General features: G+C 36.2%; 1 protein-coding gene across 1 annotated transcript; it reads right to left on the bottom strand.

Moving 5' to 3' along the window:
- Window positions 1–593: 593 nt before the first annotated feature.
- Window positions 594–12,889, bottom strand: LOC117175516. The gene is made up of 3 exons (XM_033365223.1): window positions 12,836–12,889; window positions 12,663–12,741; window positions 594–975 (listed from the first exon to the last, which is right to left on the bottom strand). The coding sequence occupies exons 1-3, from the start codon at window positions 12,887–12,889 to the stop codon at window positions 734–736; spliced, it is 375 nt and encodes a 124-aa protein (XP_033221114.1). The 3' UTR covers window positions 594–733.
- Window positions 12,890–15,703: the final 2,814 nt, after the last annotated feature.

Below are 15,703 nucleotides of genomic sequence, written 5' to 3' on the forward strand. Positions count from 1 at the left end.
ATGAAACTAAAATATGCCTCGTGTGTGTTCTAGAGCAGTGGTCCGCAAACTTTTTGCTCACTTTTCAGGTAGGGCGCTTCGTTCGTCAACGTGACATTTTTTCTAAGATGGGTTGGCTTTCCTCGGCAGGGGTTAATTGTTAGATGGGATACTCAATGTGAATAAAAAGTTACAAATGAGTTTTGTTCGAAATCTTTATATTAGCGATTTATAAGTCTGGAATGCGAAATCTGTGACTTTTTGCCATTAAAATTGTTCATTTTTATTTTAATCCCCGTTACTCGAACCGCTTAATGAAGGAAGCGTCCATTGCGGGTTGGGCCTTCTTGATGGCAGCAGGTACTGCCAGGAGATTTTGACTCGACCCGCCATGGCAAGGGCTGCTGCGTCGCAAGAGTTTTCCGACTACGTTTCTAGAGTTGAAAATATATTCTTAAATAATATTTTAAAAACATATTATATTTATTTTGAATAAAAAGGTTATTTTTTAAATGAAAAAACTTACTCAAAATATATTGTAAAGCCTTATTCTGATTGAATGCACCGTTGATTTGTGGTAAACAGATTGTGACTCGAAATGGAGTTTAACAACAATTTGAAGAAGCACCATCGACCCTTTGTAAGATTTGAAGAGGTCGAAAGGGTTCGATCGTCGCGCGTTCGTTGCAAGCTGGCAAAAAATTTCTGGATTTGATATATGAGGGTCAGGCCATGTTTCCGCCTGTTTTGACCACTAAAGGGGTTGGGGATGGGCTGCACGCCTTAGGTCAAGGGATGACCCGTCTGGGCCATTCTGGTCATGCCCTAGGATTTCATCCAAGGGTACTCGCACGCGCCTATTGGCCCTTTGCCACGGGCCTTCCATTCCGGATCGGTCGGTTCCAATCTTCACAGACCAAATTATCGCAATGTTCTTTATAAAAGTCCCGGCTACAAAATCCTGGGGCCCTTCCTCCAAAAATGGTCTCAAATAATCTGGAAATAATTTATGTATTTTTTAGTATTCAATTTTATAATTATTTTTATAAAAAAAAATAGTCATGAAGAATAATTTAGAGTGTATATTAATATAAATATAATTTGAGGAAATACTGTAAATTAGTTATTGTTTATCTGTGGCTTATTTGCTTCAAACTTCAAACTAGAAAAGTAGAAAAGTTAATTAATAAATTTAACTGTTGATGAAATAGCTCTTTAATCTGTAAAATAAATTTCTACTGTGCGAATATACATATAGAAAGAACACTTTTATTAGCACGGTACTGCTTTCAGGTAGTAACTTTTTGAATAGCGGTCCCTTGCATAAATATCATTTCTAAACTAGCACACATTTCTACGATCCCGTGCGTAAGTTCGATGGGTCGACTCTTTCATTGTCAAAAACGAGACCACCTGCTCTGCAGAAATGTAGGGTTGTGAGATTTATTTTTCAAGAATTAATTAATTCTGCTTGAGTAAACGTGCAGTATTTTTGTAAGATTATCATTAAAGATCTATCAGCCTCCAAGCAGCATTTTGCTTATTTTTACGATGGTTTTTATTAATTGAACACACCTAAATTGAACTTTGGCAAAAATATCTCTTTTACAGCTAAGATTTTCTATAAATCTTTACGGTTAGTTTCAAGCGTAACTATATATAAAGATGAAATCTTTCGAAGCTCTGGCCTGCACTCGCGATTCGCGCTCTATTTTCGACCGACATTTTGTGAGATTACTGCACAGGTTAGTTAGGCCATAAACTTAGAAGAAACCTAGATTCTATAATTCTATATGAAAAAGTGTACAGATTATTCTATGAGTGAACATGAGCCGAAAAAGACAAAATTTCGCCCAGTTGGCGCAAGTTTTCATTACAGTGTAGAGTTCAGGTGTAGTTTACTGATTTTCAAGTTTCCACTTCAGAGAATTCTCTTCTTTTGAGATATATGGCCGCTCATTAATTTCAAGCCCAAAGGTTCTGAGTTGAACAGACCCCGAATGACATAAAGGTCAAAATTGCTGAACTCATTTTCTTCATATTTTAAACGTTTTTTGGATGAATAGCATATAACTAGAATCGTAAAAATATGTAAATTTCGAAAATCACTTTTTCAACTTGCTAATTCCAAATTACACAATCTTACTACTCGAAAAAGCATCCCTGCTGGGAAGGGTCTGGATTTTGAGTGTTTGAACTTTTTTCTCTCTCTTCTCTTTCCCTCAAAGTAATATTTGTTTAATTTCCCTTGCTCATTTCTTCTCATCGTTTTCCTTCCCAAAAGTGTATCATTCTTACAATTATTACCTCAATCTTCTTAGGCTCGTACAAAAACTTCAGATGTCTGTTTAACATGTGTTTGAATTCTTGGCTAATCAGCTATTGGCTACAGATTCGAAGAAAAAAAGTTTGCTCGCTCCGCGAGCTTAGGGCGCGCAACTATTAGATGGAGCTCGCGGTTCACGCTCAACATTTTTTTATCTCTGTCATTTGACTCAAAATTGAAATTTTTTAAAATTTGCGTAGCATTTTCAATTGATAAACTTATAACAGTTGGTTTGAAAAAGGAAGTTTAACGAAATTGTTTAATATCATAAATAACAACAAATGTCCAATCTAAATGCACAAGTGCAACAGCCGACAACAGTGATCTATCTCAAAGTGCGCAAGCGCATCAGTACAAGAAGTAATCTTCCTCAAAGAGCGCAAGCGCAACAGCTAGAAAAAAAATTTGTAACTGCGTTACGTGATAAACTTTTTAAACCTTTTTAAGGTATACATTATACTTGCACCTAAGAAATAAACTTCTTCTGCCTAATAGTTTTGTCAGAAATATCCCAAAAATGCTTGCTGCTTGGTGACAATATTTTGTATACTTTTGATATTTATAATTTTACTTGACACCATGTTACTCATGTATTTTAAACAATCATAATTTATTCTTACAAATTATTTAACTACAGGTTAATGGATTTTAACGCATTTTTAAAGAGGCTTCAATTCCGTTAATTACACGCTAGATTGAAAAGCAAACACAAAAGAAGAAGCGGCCCCCGCAAATCCCAACTCTTGTCTCAACGAGTCGTCGATTTCATGAATTTGCATTAATGAAAGTGCAGGAAGCAGTGCATTTGTTAACACTCTCACAATCCAGTTGCATAAGGGCATTCGCTTCCACAGTGCCAGTGAATTCTAGGGACTAAAATAAAAGAAAGAAGGGTTGGGGAAAAAGGAAATATACATCATATGCAATGCAGGACAGGATGAAACAAAGGAACTGCCTATGGGAGGAAGACTGAAGAGACGCGTTCGAATCGAGGGTGTCAAGGGTGAGTGGGATTCGATTCCTCTGAAAAACTGTACGTTTTTCTCGCCGATAGAATGGCCGGGACGTCACCTGAATACATTATGTGTTTTCCACCCCTGGGGCTAGGATATTGAAATTTTTAATATCGAGGTTGGTGAGGGGAGGTTCGGAGCACCCAGGGGGCAGAGGCGCTCGACTGTTCGAGGGAGGGGGTGAGGAATGATGTTATAGGAGGGTCGAAAGTCTACGGCTTCGCGAAACGTTCGTCGTGTAGGTTCACGCTCTCAACCTCTCTTTTATCTCCCGTGGACACCTTCTCTCTCAGAACTTCGATTGTTTCTTATTTTTCCGTCGATTGAATACTTTCGTGGACATTTATGAAAGCGAGCTTCTTTTTGTATAACTTTTGTATATATTACAGTTATTACAGCTTTTACTGATGCATATTAATTACGCGATTCAGATTTTAGAAAAATTATATTGAAACTTGAGTTGTATAAATGCAAAATTGATTCGAAGAATAAAGTAAACAAAAACCTTTCTTTTATTCTTGTTACATCTTCCGATTATTAAAATATCCTTTATATCAAAAAATCTTTAATTCTTCGTTTACAGGACTAGGGCATGAACGCAAAATGCCTGAAAAGCACGGAATCAAAACGGAGATCTGGAGACTTATACTCACAATTAGTAAGATTTAAATACAAATCATCCTTTATCACTTTCTTACATCCTTTTCAAATTCTGCACTGTCCCTTCCGAGCCAATTCTTCGTTTAACTTATCTAGTCAAGCAAATCCCTAGCTACTTATGCCGAATTCTCGCTGCCATTTTTCAACTTGCATATAATTATCAGAAATTATACTTCGTTTTTATTATATCACAAAAAGTTTAGGTCTGAATTTTTGAACACTAATCTCACAATAATTACTTCACAAGATTTTAAATAATACGGAAATGTCTTTATGCCCTTGATTGGTCTAAAAAACGTGAAAAACTTGACGAACAAGGTTACTCCGTTCTTGTTCGAATGGAAAAGAAGTGTTGATAAGAGATGTAAGGGAGGTCAAGAAATTTATAAGGGCGTTCATCCTGTAATTAAGAAACCAATTCTGTGTATTAAGCAAAATAGGGAAGAGAAGTTGAGAAACGATTTTCATTCATCATTATTTTTGTTTGCATACCGAAAAATAACGTTACTTCAGATATCTAGTGTTTTTTTTTTATTTTATGCTAATGTTCTGAAACAAAAGTTACTATGTTTCAATCAATAATATTTGTTACAAGACGTTAGTTTTCTTGTGCCCAATGATATAGAATAACATTAATCAACAACTTTAGCTAATATAGTAATATTTTTAATGTTATGCCTACAAAAATGTCATAATTGATTTTTTATCGAAAAGTGAAAAGTTAAAGATATATGCTATTTATTTAAAGTAGTAATGTGATTTTATTATTGATTCAGCATTTTATTGTTCTTTTTCAGAGATTATTGAGCACTGTTTCTAAAAATAAGATTTACTTATCTTTTGCATCAAATTAATATTGAAGTACATAATCAATAAAATGGGCGATTTATTTTAAATATATAATTATAGTCAATACACTTTGTCATAGGATTTTAATAAAATATTTACTCTTACATTATTTGCACCGCTTGTACATCGTAAATTAACTTACAACTTGAAGAATTGATATCTAATTTCTTCATTGATAAAGAATTAATTTTACAGAACTGGGAATAAGAAAAGCAATAAAAACATTTTCACAATAGTACACAATGAAATCAATCATTTTTTCGTTTTTTAGCAGGTGTAACAACGTGCCTGACAGTGCAGGAACTCCTCTACTGCTGCTCTATCTACCGTTCTTCTACAATCTACACACTTCACAGTCAACGTAAGTATTTTGAACGATGTATCTATCTGAAGTCACAAAAAATGCTTATGGATTTTTTGATTGGTAGTTACGGTTTATAGAGCGAATGAAGGTAAGAGTTACACTCATATAGAAGAATATTTTCTCACACTAGAACCATAATAGTCCTGAAAAATTACCATTTTCACCTTATCCTCTCTTATGGTTACTACATCCATAAAACAAGCAGTAAAAACTATGCTAATGTTCCATTTCAGTAAAAATACAATAGCCACAATAATAAAACTTAAAGTGGCAAATTTTTCTCTCATCACACGTCTTCTTCGCCATTTTTCACATTACTGAAATTAACATAAGGGACATTTTGGTTCCTGGAGGCGCATAAATATATGTATTTGAAATTTTCAAAGCACCCCAACGGTGTGCGTATCAAAGTACCTCGCGATAAATTCTATTCGATAATGCTATCGGGAAACATCGATCTCGTATCAATTCCAGTGGGAGAAGCCGAAAAAGGAGTCTTCGAAATCAGCCCCACCCTCGCACTGTTTACGGGCTCACGGTCTAAACAACTTAACGATAAAATTTATAGTCCTATAGCACGCCTACCCTTAGGCTCCACGAGGAAAAGCTGCCACAGAGGGGGTGGACTCTGGGGGGTAAAAGGACCCCATAGCCGTACACGGGAGGTCTCTTGTACAGGACTTTTACCCTGCAGAGTTGCGCCGTAATTTATGGATGCCGTTCCCTTATCCGCAGGATACGAACTCCACTCTCCCCACACGTTTGCTGTCCCTCTATCGATCCTATATACTGCGACACAACGGGTGTTCCTGAAGAACTAATTCATGCAAATGTGTATTTTTTCTTCAATTTCTTAACGACTTCTTCTGTTAGAACAATTGTCCTATTAGTATTTCTATATGGAAGAGGGCTCCCGGGGCAAAATCCTAATACTCGGCAATCCTCCCTGCATGCTCTGTCACGAAAAATAGAGTTCTGAAACGATCGAAAATTGTGAATTCGGACATAAGTAGGCTTCCGCGAGCATTAAACAGGCTTTCGCGATATCCTCATAGCAAGATTTCAAACAAATATTCAATGTTTCACAAGTGTTCGCTAAAGTGTCTTTAATGCTCGCGAAAGCCTACTTATTTCCGAATTCGCAATTTTCGAGCGTTTTCGAGGAAAAACGAGGACTAAAAAGCTTTCTTCAACCTCGCGCAGAACTCTATTTTTCATGACAGAGCATGCAGGGAACACTTGCCGAGTATTAGGATTTTGCCCCGGGCTTTTTCTATTATTCGTCTTCTCGCAGTTCGTGAAGGCCACCCGTTATAGTAAATGCTATCGCGGCCCTCGCAGGGACTCAGAATGTTTCTCTTTACTGTTTTTCGTCAAAATGCAAAGTTTGATAATCAAATAAAAAATAGACATTAATTGACTTTCCAAACATAGTTGAACTTGTTTAACTGTTTCAAACAACATTTTTAACGTTGAGCTTTTAATCCATTTCTTGGATACTGAATACATATTTTCCAAGACCGCACAGGACGACTTCCAAATAATATTAGTAGGTTCATCGTCTAGTCATAAAGTCGGAAAACCATGTAACATAAAAATTGTCTGCAGGCCAATGGAACCGAGCTAGCTTTTCTGTAAGAAAGAGAAAAGTCTAGCTGTAAGAAGTCCAAAGTCGAAGGAATTTGACTCTTTTGCCTTGATTTCGTTATGAATCGTTTTCTCTATGATATAGTTCGCTCTAAATGCATCTTAAGATGAAGTTTTAAAAAGCATATCAAATTGCATATAATTGTGAATGAAAATGTTCTAAATGCAATACTCGGGAAATAACGACTTGCAAAGTTTGTTCTTCTTCTCGCCCGAAAAAAACTAGATCTGTAACAAATTTTTTATAATTTTTTTCCTTTTTAAATACTTAGTTTAGGACTTCATGGAAACTGTTATGTAAGCTGTACAGAAATAAGCAAATTTTTAGAGAAAAAAAACATGTATCGGGACCTATTGTAGATATAATATTTTTTTTTTATTTTGTAAAGATTGTCTTCCTCATTTATATCTGTTGAGTGTATACAACGTAAATATGCACACCAACCTAGATATTTAAAAAAAAATTTAGAACATTTCCCTCAAACTTTAAAGGGTCTTGCAAAAGCAGGTCCTTTCTTTTGAAGGTGAAATTAGGATTCTAAGAAAAAATCTGCCTGCTGGGCGTCACATTCTCATCCCGCGATGCGCGCGCTGCTCGCGCGGCCCGAAAATTTGAGCGCGCCGAAGGCGCGCTTCTGTTGAATCTCGCGCTTGGCGCTCGATAATGGCTTACCTCGCGCTTCACGCTCGAATATTTATTCTTTGCATTTGGAATGCTTGAATAAAACTTTATCAAAAATATCTCTTTTAGATGACAGTATTTATATGCGTCTTCATATTCTGAATTTTCTACTTAATTAACCCTTGTGTTACCACCCGAGATCCATCGGCGTGTATTTGTCTTGGCTTGCGATTGAGTTCTGCTCCGCTTTTTTCTAGTCACGCGTGAGCGAAGAAGAACTATATTAGGGGGCCTTATACCAGAGTTTCCCTGTAATTCCAAAATGTGTGTTAAATGACTTATGCAAAATCTGTCCGGTCCGCGGGCACATTCTTCTGGCACGCGGTTCGTTTCGCTCGCATGTTTGAGCGCGTCAAAGGCGCTGGTTCGTCTATCGGATGAGACGCTTCGTACTCGGTCTCTTTGCATATATATTTCTTAATTAAACGCAAACGATTGCCAACTATCATTTGGTTATTGTAGATGCCCTTTTGTTAAAGCTCCTTCAAGCTTAACGAATACACTTTCGTCATGCGTCCCCCGCTTCGCACTCCATTGACGTATTCCCAAAATACAAAAATTCTCTATATTGGTCCAAATCCACACAAATCTAATGCCTTCCATCAGAATTTATTATACCAAAAAGCCATTAGCCTTTGAAGATAAGCGTGAACCAACGCCGATCTAGGGTGCTGATCAATCTCCCTAGTGATCACCCCTAGTAAAGAACCTCATAAAGTCATCATGTGAAGCTTCCCACTCAGGAACCTTAGTATTCAAAGTCTTTTGTTTGAGGTGTCGTTCACTCTACTAACACTCTTTTTATAAACTATTTTTCGCAAAATTATTCTGTCCTGGCATACCTTTCTAACTTTCTTCACATCCATGCATTTTTTTATGCAAGCTATTGTGTTTCTATGACCTCTTAAGTCTCTTTGAATTAGGGTTTAATTTACATGATCTTACCATTCTTTCCGCGGTCTGCCTGTTTCATTCTCTCAACATGTCCAAACCATCTAAAAGAATTTATTTTACATATATCAACCAGTGTCTCCTCTAAACCACATTCTTTGAGGATTATCTAATTACTCACTTTGTCCACAGGGTTTTGTCGCATGTCACTTGTAGAGATTTGACGTTAATCATGTTGATTTTCCTCTCTTCCTTTTCCTAAAGGCTTCACGCTTCGCAATCCGTATACCAAAGTCAGTAAAATATAGAATTATGTATTGCCCTTTTAACTTTATTTGATATATTTTTACTTCCGAATGATGATGAGATTTTAAAAAATAAACGTGATAGGAAAACCTGTTTATTTTGAAGCAATTTATTTCATAATTGGCAAATAAAAATAATAATGCTATTTAATATTGAAATTTATTTTGACAAAGATCTATACGATATATCACGACTCAGTTATTATATATAGAATCAACATGAGTGTGAAGGAAAATCTATCAATTTCGAGTTACCTCTGTAAAGTGGAGGAGTTCGAAAGTAGAGAGTGAGAAAAAAGACCGAGAAAGTTGCTCCACTTAAGGGTAGAAGACTTACCCACCCACTTCACCAATTTAAATACTTTCACTGTCATTACCACGATTAACTTGTACTTTATTCAGTACCTAAATGGTTTAGAAGAAAAACGTAGAGTAATCTTGCTCTACAGAGAATAATTGACCGAGCTTGACTGGTAGAATCAAATGCTATGCTTGTTAATTAGAAATCTATGTAATCAACGTTACCATAATTGAACAATAACTATTATCAGTCTTCTGGTTTTATAGTTTTAAATTTCTAAATCAATTTCTATGTTTATATGTTCCATTAAAAAACTTTGTATGTAGAAGACATTTGCCTTTTCAGCACTCTCAACCTGTTTTTAAAGTTAGTTTCCAGTTTTCTGGCGAAGTTATGACTTCTCTTTGAGTAAGTTAAATTTGTTTCACCATTTAAAATATCTTAAAACATCTTTAAAGATTACTGAAGTTTTTTTAAGGGAAGAGGTATATCTGTACACGAGCTTAACTACGCACTTCGATAGCTGGTGGTACCGCAGTGCATATTGTGAGATTTTTCACTTACAAGTTCACGTGCTTAGAAGGCATTCTCACAACTATGTCCCTCTTAATTAATATGATTATATTTTTAACTTACAAGTCATGCGCATAGACTTATCAATTTTAAATCTGATCGTAATAATTGAGGCGTGCATAGTTGGGAGTGTCCTACCTGTGCACGCGAACCTTTGGTAGGGCGCCATCTGCTCACGTCTCAATGACGACGTGCACAGTTAGGAGAGTTTCATTGGTGCACGACGAAATTTCGTCATACACAGATGGGTCGGTGCACAGTTGTACCAGCGGCGCACTTGTCAAACTATATGTCAAACTTTGTTACTTATCGAAAATATCTGGGTTAAAAATGTGAAAAATTGATAGGAGCCAAAGGATTTTTTGTTTATTTATAATAAAAGTAGCATTACCTTCACACCTAAGTCATCGCAGTAAGGAACTCATTTATTTATTATAAAATAATGTATTTATTTGGAAAATGGATGAACGTTATTTTGTTCCTCTGAGGAGCATTGCTTATATATACAAATTCAAACTGTAAAGTGTAAAGGTAAGTAAAATAGTGATTGGTTCATTATCATTGATTATTAAAGTTGTTGAAACATTGTTGTTGCAACGCCTAACTCGAAACTAAGTACTTTCATGTCTCTAAATGGTTTGCAAAGTGCCTTCATCCAGCAAACTGTGCGAAAATAATATTTGCGCATGCGCAATATGAAACACATCTGCTCAGTGAACCGACACAATCGACGCGTATGTGCAGTTTCTCTCAATGCAGCAGCGGAATTTGCACGAAGACTTGCACAAATACCTGTAATAAAAAGGATACTTTAAAGGAATATCTAAGGTTCCTGCAAAGGTTCCCTTTCAGCGATGATTAGATCATGTATACGCAATTTACGAAGGGACCTGCACGGGAATCTACAGTGAAATCTTGAAATCTACTTAGGATTCTGTAATAAAACATTTGCAGAAGCTTCTAAAAAATATTGTAAACGGAACTTGCATCTGCAACGTATGTTTTAAAACTTGCTTGATTTATACCCTTGGTTGGTTATACCCTTGTGATTATACCCTTCTATCAATTACCCAGCTGAACATTACCCCGTTTCACTCATAACAGCAACGTTCCATACAACCAGTGTTTTCACTGAACTAAACCGCGAAAAACAGCGAAAATCCTACTGAGGATCAGCTCCTCTTTCTGTTTTATTGAAACTAATTTTCAATCGAGCATAAAGCCTTAAAAAACGTGAAACATAAAAAACAGGAAGTCACCCGTTTTGTTGCATGGCAAAACACACCCTGTACAGAAATGCTTGGTTTTGCGCGCGTGCGGGTATATTCTGGTATTAGTGTGAGCTCGCAGATCTGCGTGTGTCCGTGTGTTAGTCCACCCTCGAGGAAAGCAAGTGCGGGAGGTAAGAAGAGGGTAGAAGAGGGTATAGCAGAGTAGAGAGTAGAGTAGAACGAGAGGACCAAGGAGATAGGGAGGGCAAAAGTAAGAGAGAGTACGTGCAGGCCCGTCTTATATTGATTTCTGTCCACGCCACCCCCGCTCAACCTGCAGCCCCCTTTTCCTACCCCCGGAAGGTAGCAGGTGTGGGGTATGAGGACCCGCTCGCCGCACTTTCGACGGGCGGGAGGCCCTCGGGGGTGGCACTCTGTCACATTCAACCCTCAGCCCCTGTCGGCGGCCCTCCATTCAAATAACAGGCACCGCTGCTTTGGGGATGGGACTTGGGGAAAGGAAGGGAAGCGGGAGTGAACGGAGGGTGAGTTTCGTCCGGCCGAAGCACACCTCGATCGATTGGGCTTGTCCAGGGGGGAAGAGGGTGCCCAAGCGCGCGAGTGTGTATGCGCGCATAAGGTTTGTATGTGTGATTGTGGATATCAAAGTTTCCATGGAAACCCACCCTCGCCGCGGGGGTGAAACGCCATTGGCCGGTTTGGGTCTCGACCAATCGTCGTCTACGAGTCCACGACCGCAGTCCACCCCTACTGTCGGCTGACGTTCTCTCGCCAGTGTCCACGCCACAAAAATTTTTACCCTCCGGCTAAATCCTTATATTTCACCAGCGAAGAACCCTTATTTCACTGATGAGATGAGAGATTGGAGAGACATGAGATGACACTCTTCTATTACTATTGAGCTAGATACTCTTTGCGATCGGTTTCCCAACCGTGAGGATTCCCGATAATGATATACTGTTACATTTAAGGGGCTTGTAACGGATCTCGTTGCCGGAAGAACGAATTTGTAGAGTACAAGTTTTTATGCTGGAATAGTTTGCTGTGATACCAGAAACTTGCTACAGAGTTTTATGATGGAATTTTGTGACGAATTGTTATGGTTTTATATAAAGATTGTTTATAGTTGAACATATAATAATTATATTATTTTTAAGAAATTATTTCCGTGTTCCATTTCGGGCATTCATATTTAATACTATCGGCAAAATGAGATGTTAGTATTCAGATAACTGAACAGATAACTTAAAAATTACGTTAGGCTTTTTTTACAAGTAGAAGGGGGTGGTAGAAAACATTATGCTCTTTTAAAGTAGAAAATACAGGTCTGATGTAAGACTTTTTTCCAAAAAATATATCTATAATTCAGTAATAATTTTTTTAGGAAATAAATTTAATGCCGTAAACAGTATTTTTTATTTTTGCATTTTTGAACATAAACAACACTGCTGTATAAAACAAGAAAGGCGAAACTATATTTGGGGTTTGTCACTTGATTCGCTATTATAAATTATTGTATTTTTGCCAGGAAAATAAATAAAAGACTGATTTTTGTGTCCTGCATTGACTTTTCAAAATCAGTAACTCAACCCAATTTATTGTATTCAAATTTATCATACGTTATTAGAAACTGACTACTAAATAACAAAACAAAACTAACATTTATATCGAATCTTGAGACCATTTTTTCTTTTAATTATAATTTTTGACTACAACTAAAAAGAAATATAACCAAAATATAAAATATATATATATATAATAAAATATAACCAAAAATATATCTGTTCATTTTCGAAAAAGTTAAAAACAAATAGAAAAAGTAAAGTTTGCATATAATTACCTTTATAAAGAGACACTTTAAAGTAGAAACTCCACGAGAAAATCGCTTTGTAGAGATTGTAGGAGGGTAAGTCAGGCAACTGAGAAACTCATAAAATAATTTAACCCACTTGAAGGAGAAAATTAACGGAATGGTGAAAGTCTTTAAGAACCTGCTACTCGTTCTTACCCCACCCTCTCTTCTTCAGGGGGTGCAGTGCTCTCTCTCTCTCTCACTATCTTATTCATTGAGCACCCCCACCACGTTGCAGCACTTTCTTCATTGACTCTTTCTTTTTACTACGCTCGCGTACTACGCTCTCAGTGAAGCAGTTCGCGGGCCGCACTCCTCTATTTTTTCTCTAATTATGAATGAAAACACCGACAAGGGGGGTAGAGCTCCGACCTCTTGCTGCCAACCACCCCCAACCCTCTACCCCTCGCCCAGCGGACGAACAAGTCGAGTCGGCTAGTAGTTTAAGTTTTCCTACTTTGCTAGACAACTCACTTTCCATGAGAACGAGGTTATCATCACAATTTTGTCGAACAGCTTTCCATCGAAACTTCAAACTTGGACTTTTGAAATAATTAAACGCTTCGAAACAGTAGAGCAGTTTCATGTTAAATCATCTGAAAAATTTCACCTATTGTCAGTAATTTTGAAGAAAATTCTGTTATACGTTCTTTAAGGTGTCGAGAGAAAAACCTTAAAATAATTGTTGAAAAAAAATTAGAAGATTAGAAATGGTAAATTTCGGTCCTTTTTTTCGTAAACTTACATAACTTTAGGGATTTTAATAGTATTGAGGTACATATTTTGTAATTATTCGTAATCGTAATAGGAAATATTATTTTGAGAAAAATGTATTTTCCAGATGTGTGTAAAATAAATTTTTTTATGAATATTACTCAAACTTTAAATATCTGCTCTACAATTAATAAATTGTGTTATTTATTGATATTTTTTGTGTAAATTTTAATTTGTCATCTGCCACGGCAAATCTGTTTATATGTCGTTATTTTAATTTGTTTTATGACAGAGTACATTGTCATTTATTCATCTATAATAAAGTAATATTTGTATATTTTTGTTATTTGAAATTTCACTTGTAATATTTTTCATGAGACCGTTGCAACTGCGGTAGCGATAGGAGATCCCATTGGCAATTAGAAAATTTATTGGTGGAATTTTCTGTTTTAGAGACAATTCGACGATTTTGGTCATAGTTTTAGCGATTTAATCAATTTTTTTATACATATGTATATTGTTTAAGTTCACTTTATTCTTTTTCAATAGGATTAATGTTTAACTTTCAAGATATTTTAGTGTACGGAGACGATATTTATATATACTGTTGTATAGTTATCAGTTAATAATACATTAAATAAAAGGAAAAACACGATTAAGTGGATTTTAGAGTTAGGAGAGAGAAAGCCGCGAAAGACGTGTATAAATCACGTTAAAGTGGTTGGTTGGAAAATGGGGTCATGGTGGATAAATATTTCGAAAGACGAGGAGAGCGTGGATTAACCAGAGACTTAAGATAATTCGAACGTTGAGTGAATATTTCAAAAGCCAAGCCCCTAGGATGATACGAATTTTTCAAGTACCATCTAGATTATTTTCAATGCCTTTCCAATATTTTGTTAACTTAGCTTTATCAAAACTAATAACCACATCAATTAAGAGCCTTTAAGATTTAAGACTAAGATTAAAGAGTCTTAAGATATTTAAAAAATCCTTTTTCCATACTTTTCATCACTATCTTTGCACACTTTTTAATTATAGTTTATGATATTTTGAGAGCTTCTAGATGATGTTTTTTCTTTTTTTTTCGAGGTTTCACAATGACTCCAGGAATTGATAGTCTCATGAAAAATCGTTCGTTTGACTTTGCAATCTTCATTCACAAAAATTTGCTATTATGCTGAGGTGACTGGGCTCTCACAGAACCTTTATTCGTTTCCAAAGAGGGAACCCTATATCCATATAATTCTTGCCCTTTATTTGGTGCCATCAGAAGTTTAGGTAATAAATTTCGATTTGCAAATGAAGGCTCTTCTCTTTGTAAAGTGTACACCTAGCTTAAATATTCATAAATTCATATACTTTTATTGATTTTTGAAGTGAGCAAAATAGGAAAATTGTAAACAGCTAATTGTTAAATGGACAAAGAAATTTAAAACACAATTAAAAGATTTATATTTTGAGTTTAACGTTTTTCGGCCACCTACCTAATGGCTATCTCTGCTGAAACTGTTATAATATTTAACAAAATCGAAGAAAATAGACACATCGTTAAATATAAGTTTAAAACAGAAATCATTGTGCAATGTAGAATAAAAATAGTTCAAAAAGCGAACAGCCTTTTCTTCTCATTGAATACGCTTCAATTTAATTAGTTCTGAATACTTGACTGTACATATTACCAATTCTGCCGGCATAAAATAATAAAAAATGTATAGCTATAGTTTTTTATATTTGATACAGCAATTTTCATTCTAATTTTCTAATTGTAAGATGATGACTTATGAACTATTGTACTCAATTACTGATTTCTTAGCACAATGGGTATAGTAAAAGATCAGGAAGTTACCATTGTCTTTTACAAGAACAGAATTTTAGAAACTTTATTTTTAATATGCACTAAACGTTTTTTATTGAAATAAAACTTGTAGATAGTAGAACGTAAATGGTCGAGGGGTACATAACATAAAGTAGATTCCGGGATTTTCTCGCGGTAAAGTCTAGGAATAGGCTAAGGCGGTTTTCAATTTTCGATGATTTCGCCAAATTTAGTAATAGTGTTAGTCAGGGTAGAAGTGGAGTATGGGAATCGAGCTATACTTACTTTCCATCCTCTTCTCCACCCTACCGAGGCTCGGGAGTAGATGGTGGTTACAGGGGGTTAAGACAGCGTGTGTGGGAGTGGGCGTGGCATCGGGGTAGCCGCTGGCCAATCAGCTACCAGGACTGCTGGCCACCCCCAACCACCACGCGGTCCACATCCCCCAACATACATATTGATCTCGTGGCCCTTGCCGACCGACTACCCCTCTTCG

The sequence above is a fragment of the Belonocnema kinseyi genome, chromosome 6, assembly GCF_010883055.1.
Source record: "Belonocnema kinseyi isolate 2016_QV_RU_SX_M_011 chromosome 6, B_treatae_v1, whole genome shotgun sequence".
NCBI classification, from domain to species: Eukaryota; Metazoa; Arthropoda; class Insecta; order Hymenoptera; family Cynipidae; genus Belonocnema; species Belonocnema kinseyi.

Coding starts and splice junctions, on each gene's coding strand:
- LOC117175516 (XM_033365223.1), bottom strand. CDS start 12,889: ATGAATAAGATAGTGAGAGAGAGAGAGAGCACTGCACCCCCTGAAGAA. Junction 12,742..12,835: donor CACCCCCTGAAGAAGAGAGG/GTGGGGTAAGAA, acceptor TGAGTTTCTCAG/TTGCCTGACTTACCCTCCTA. Junction 976..12,662: donor TAAAGTGTCTCTTTATAAAG/GTAATTATATGC, acceptor AATTATTTCCAG/ATTATTTGAGACCATTTTTG.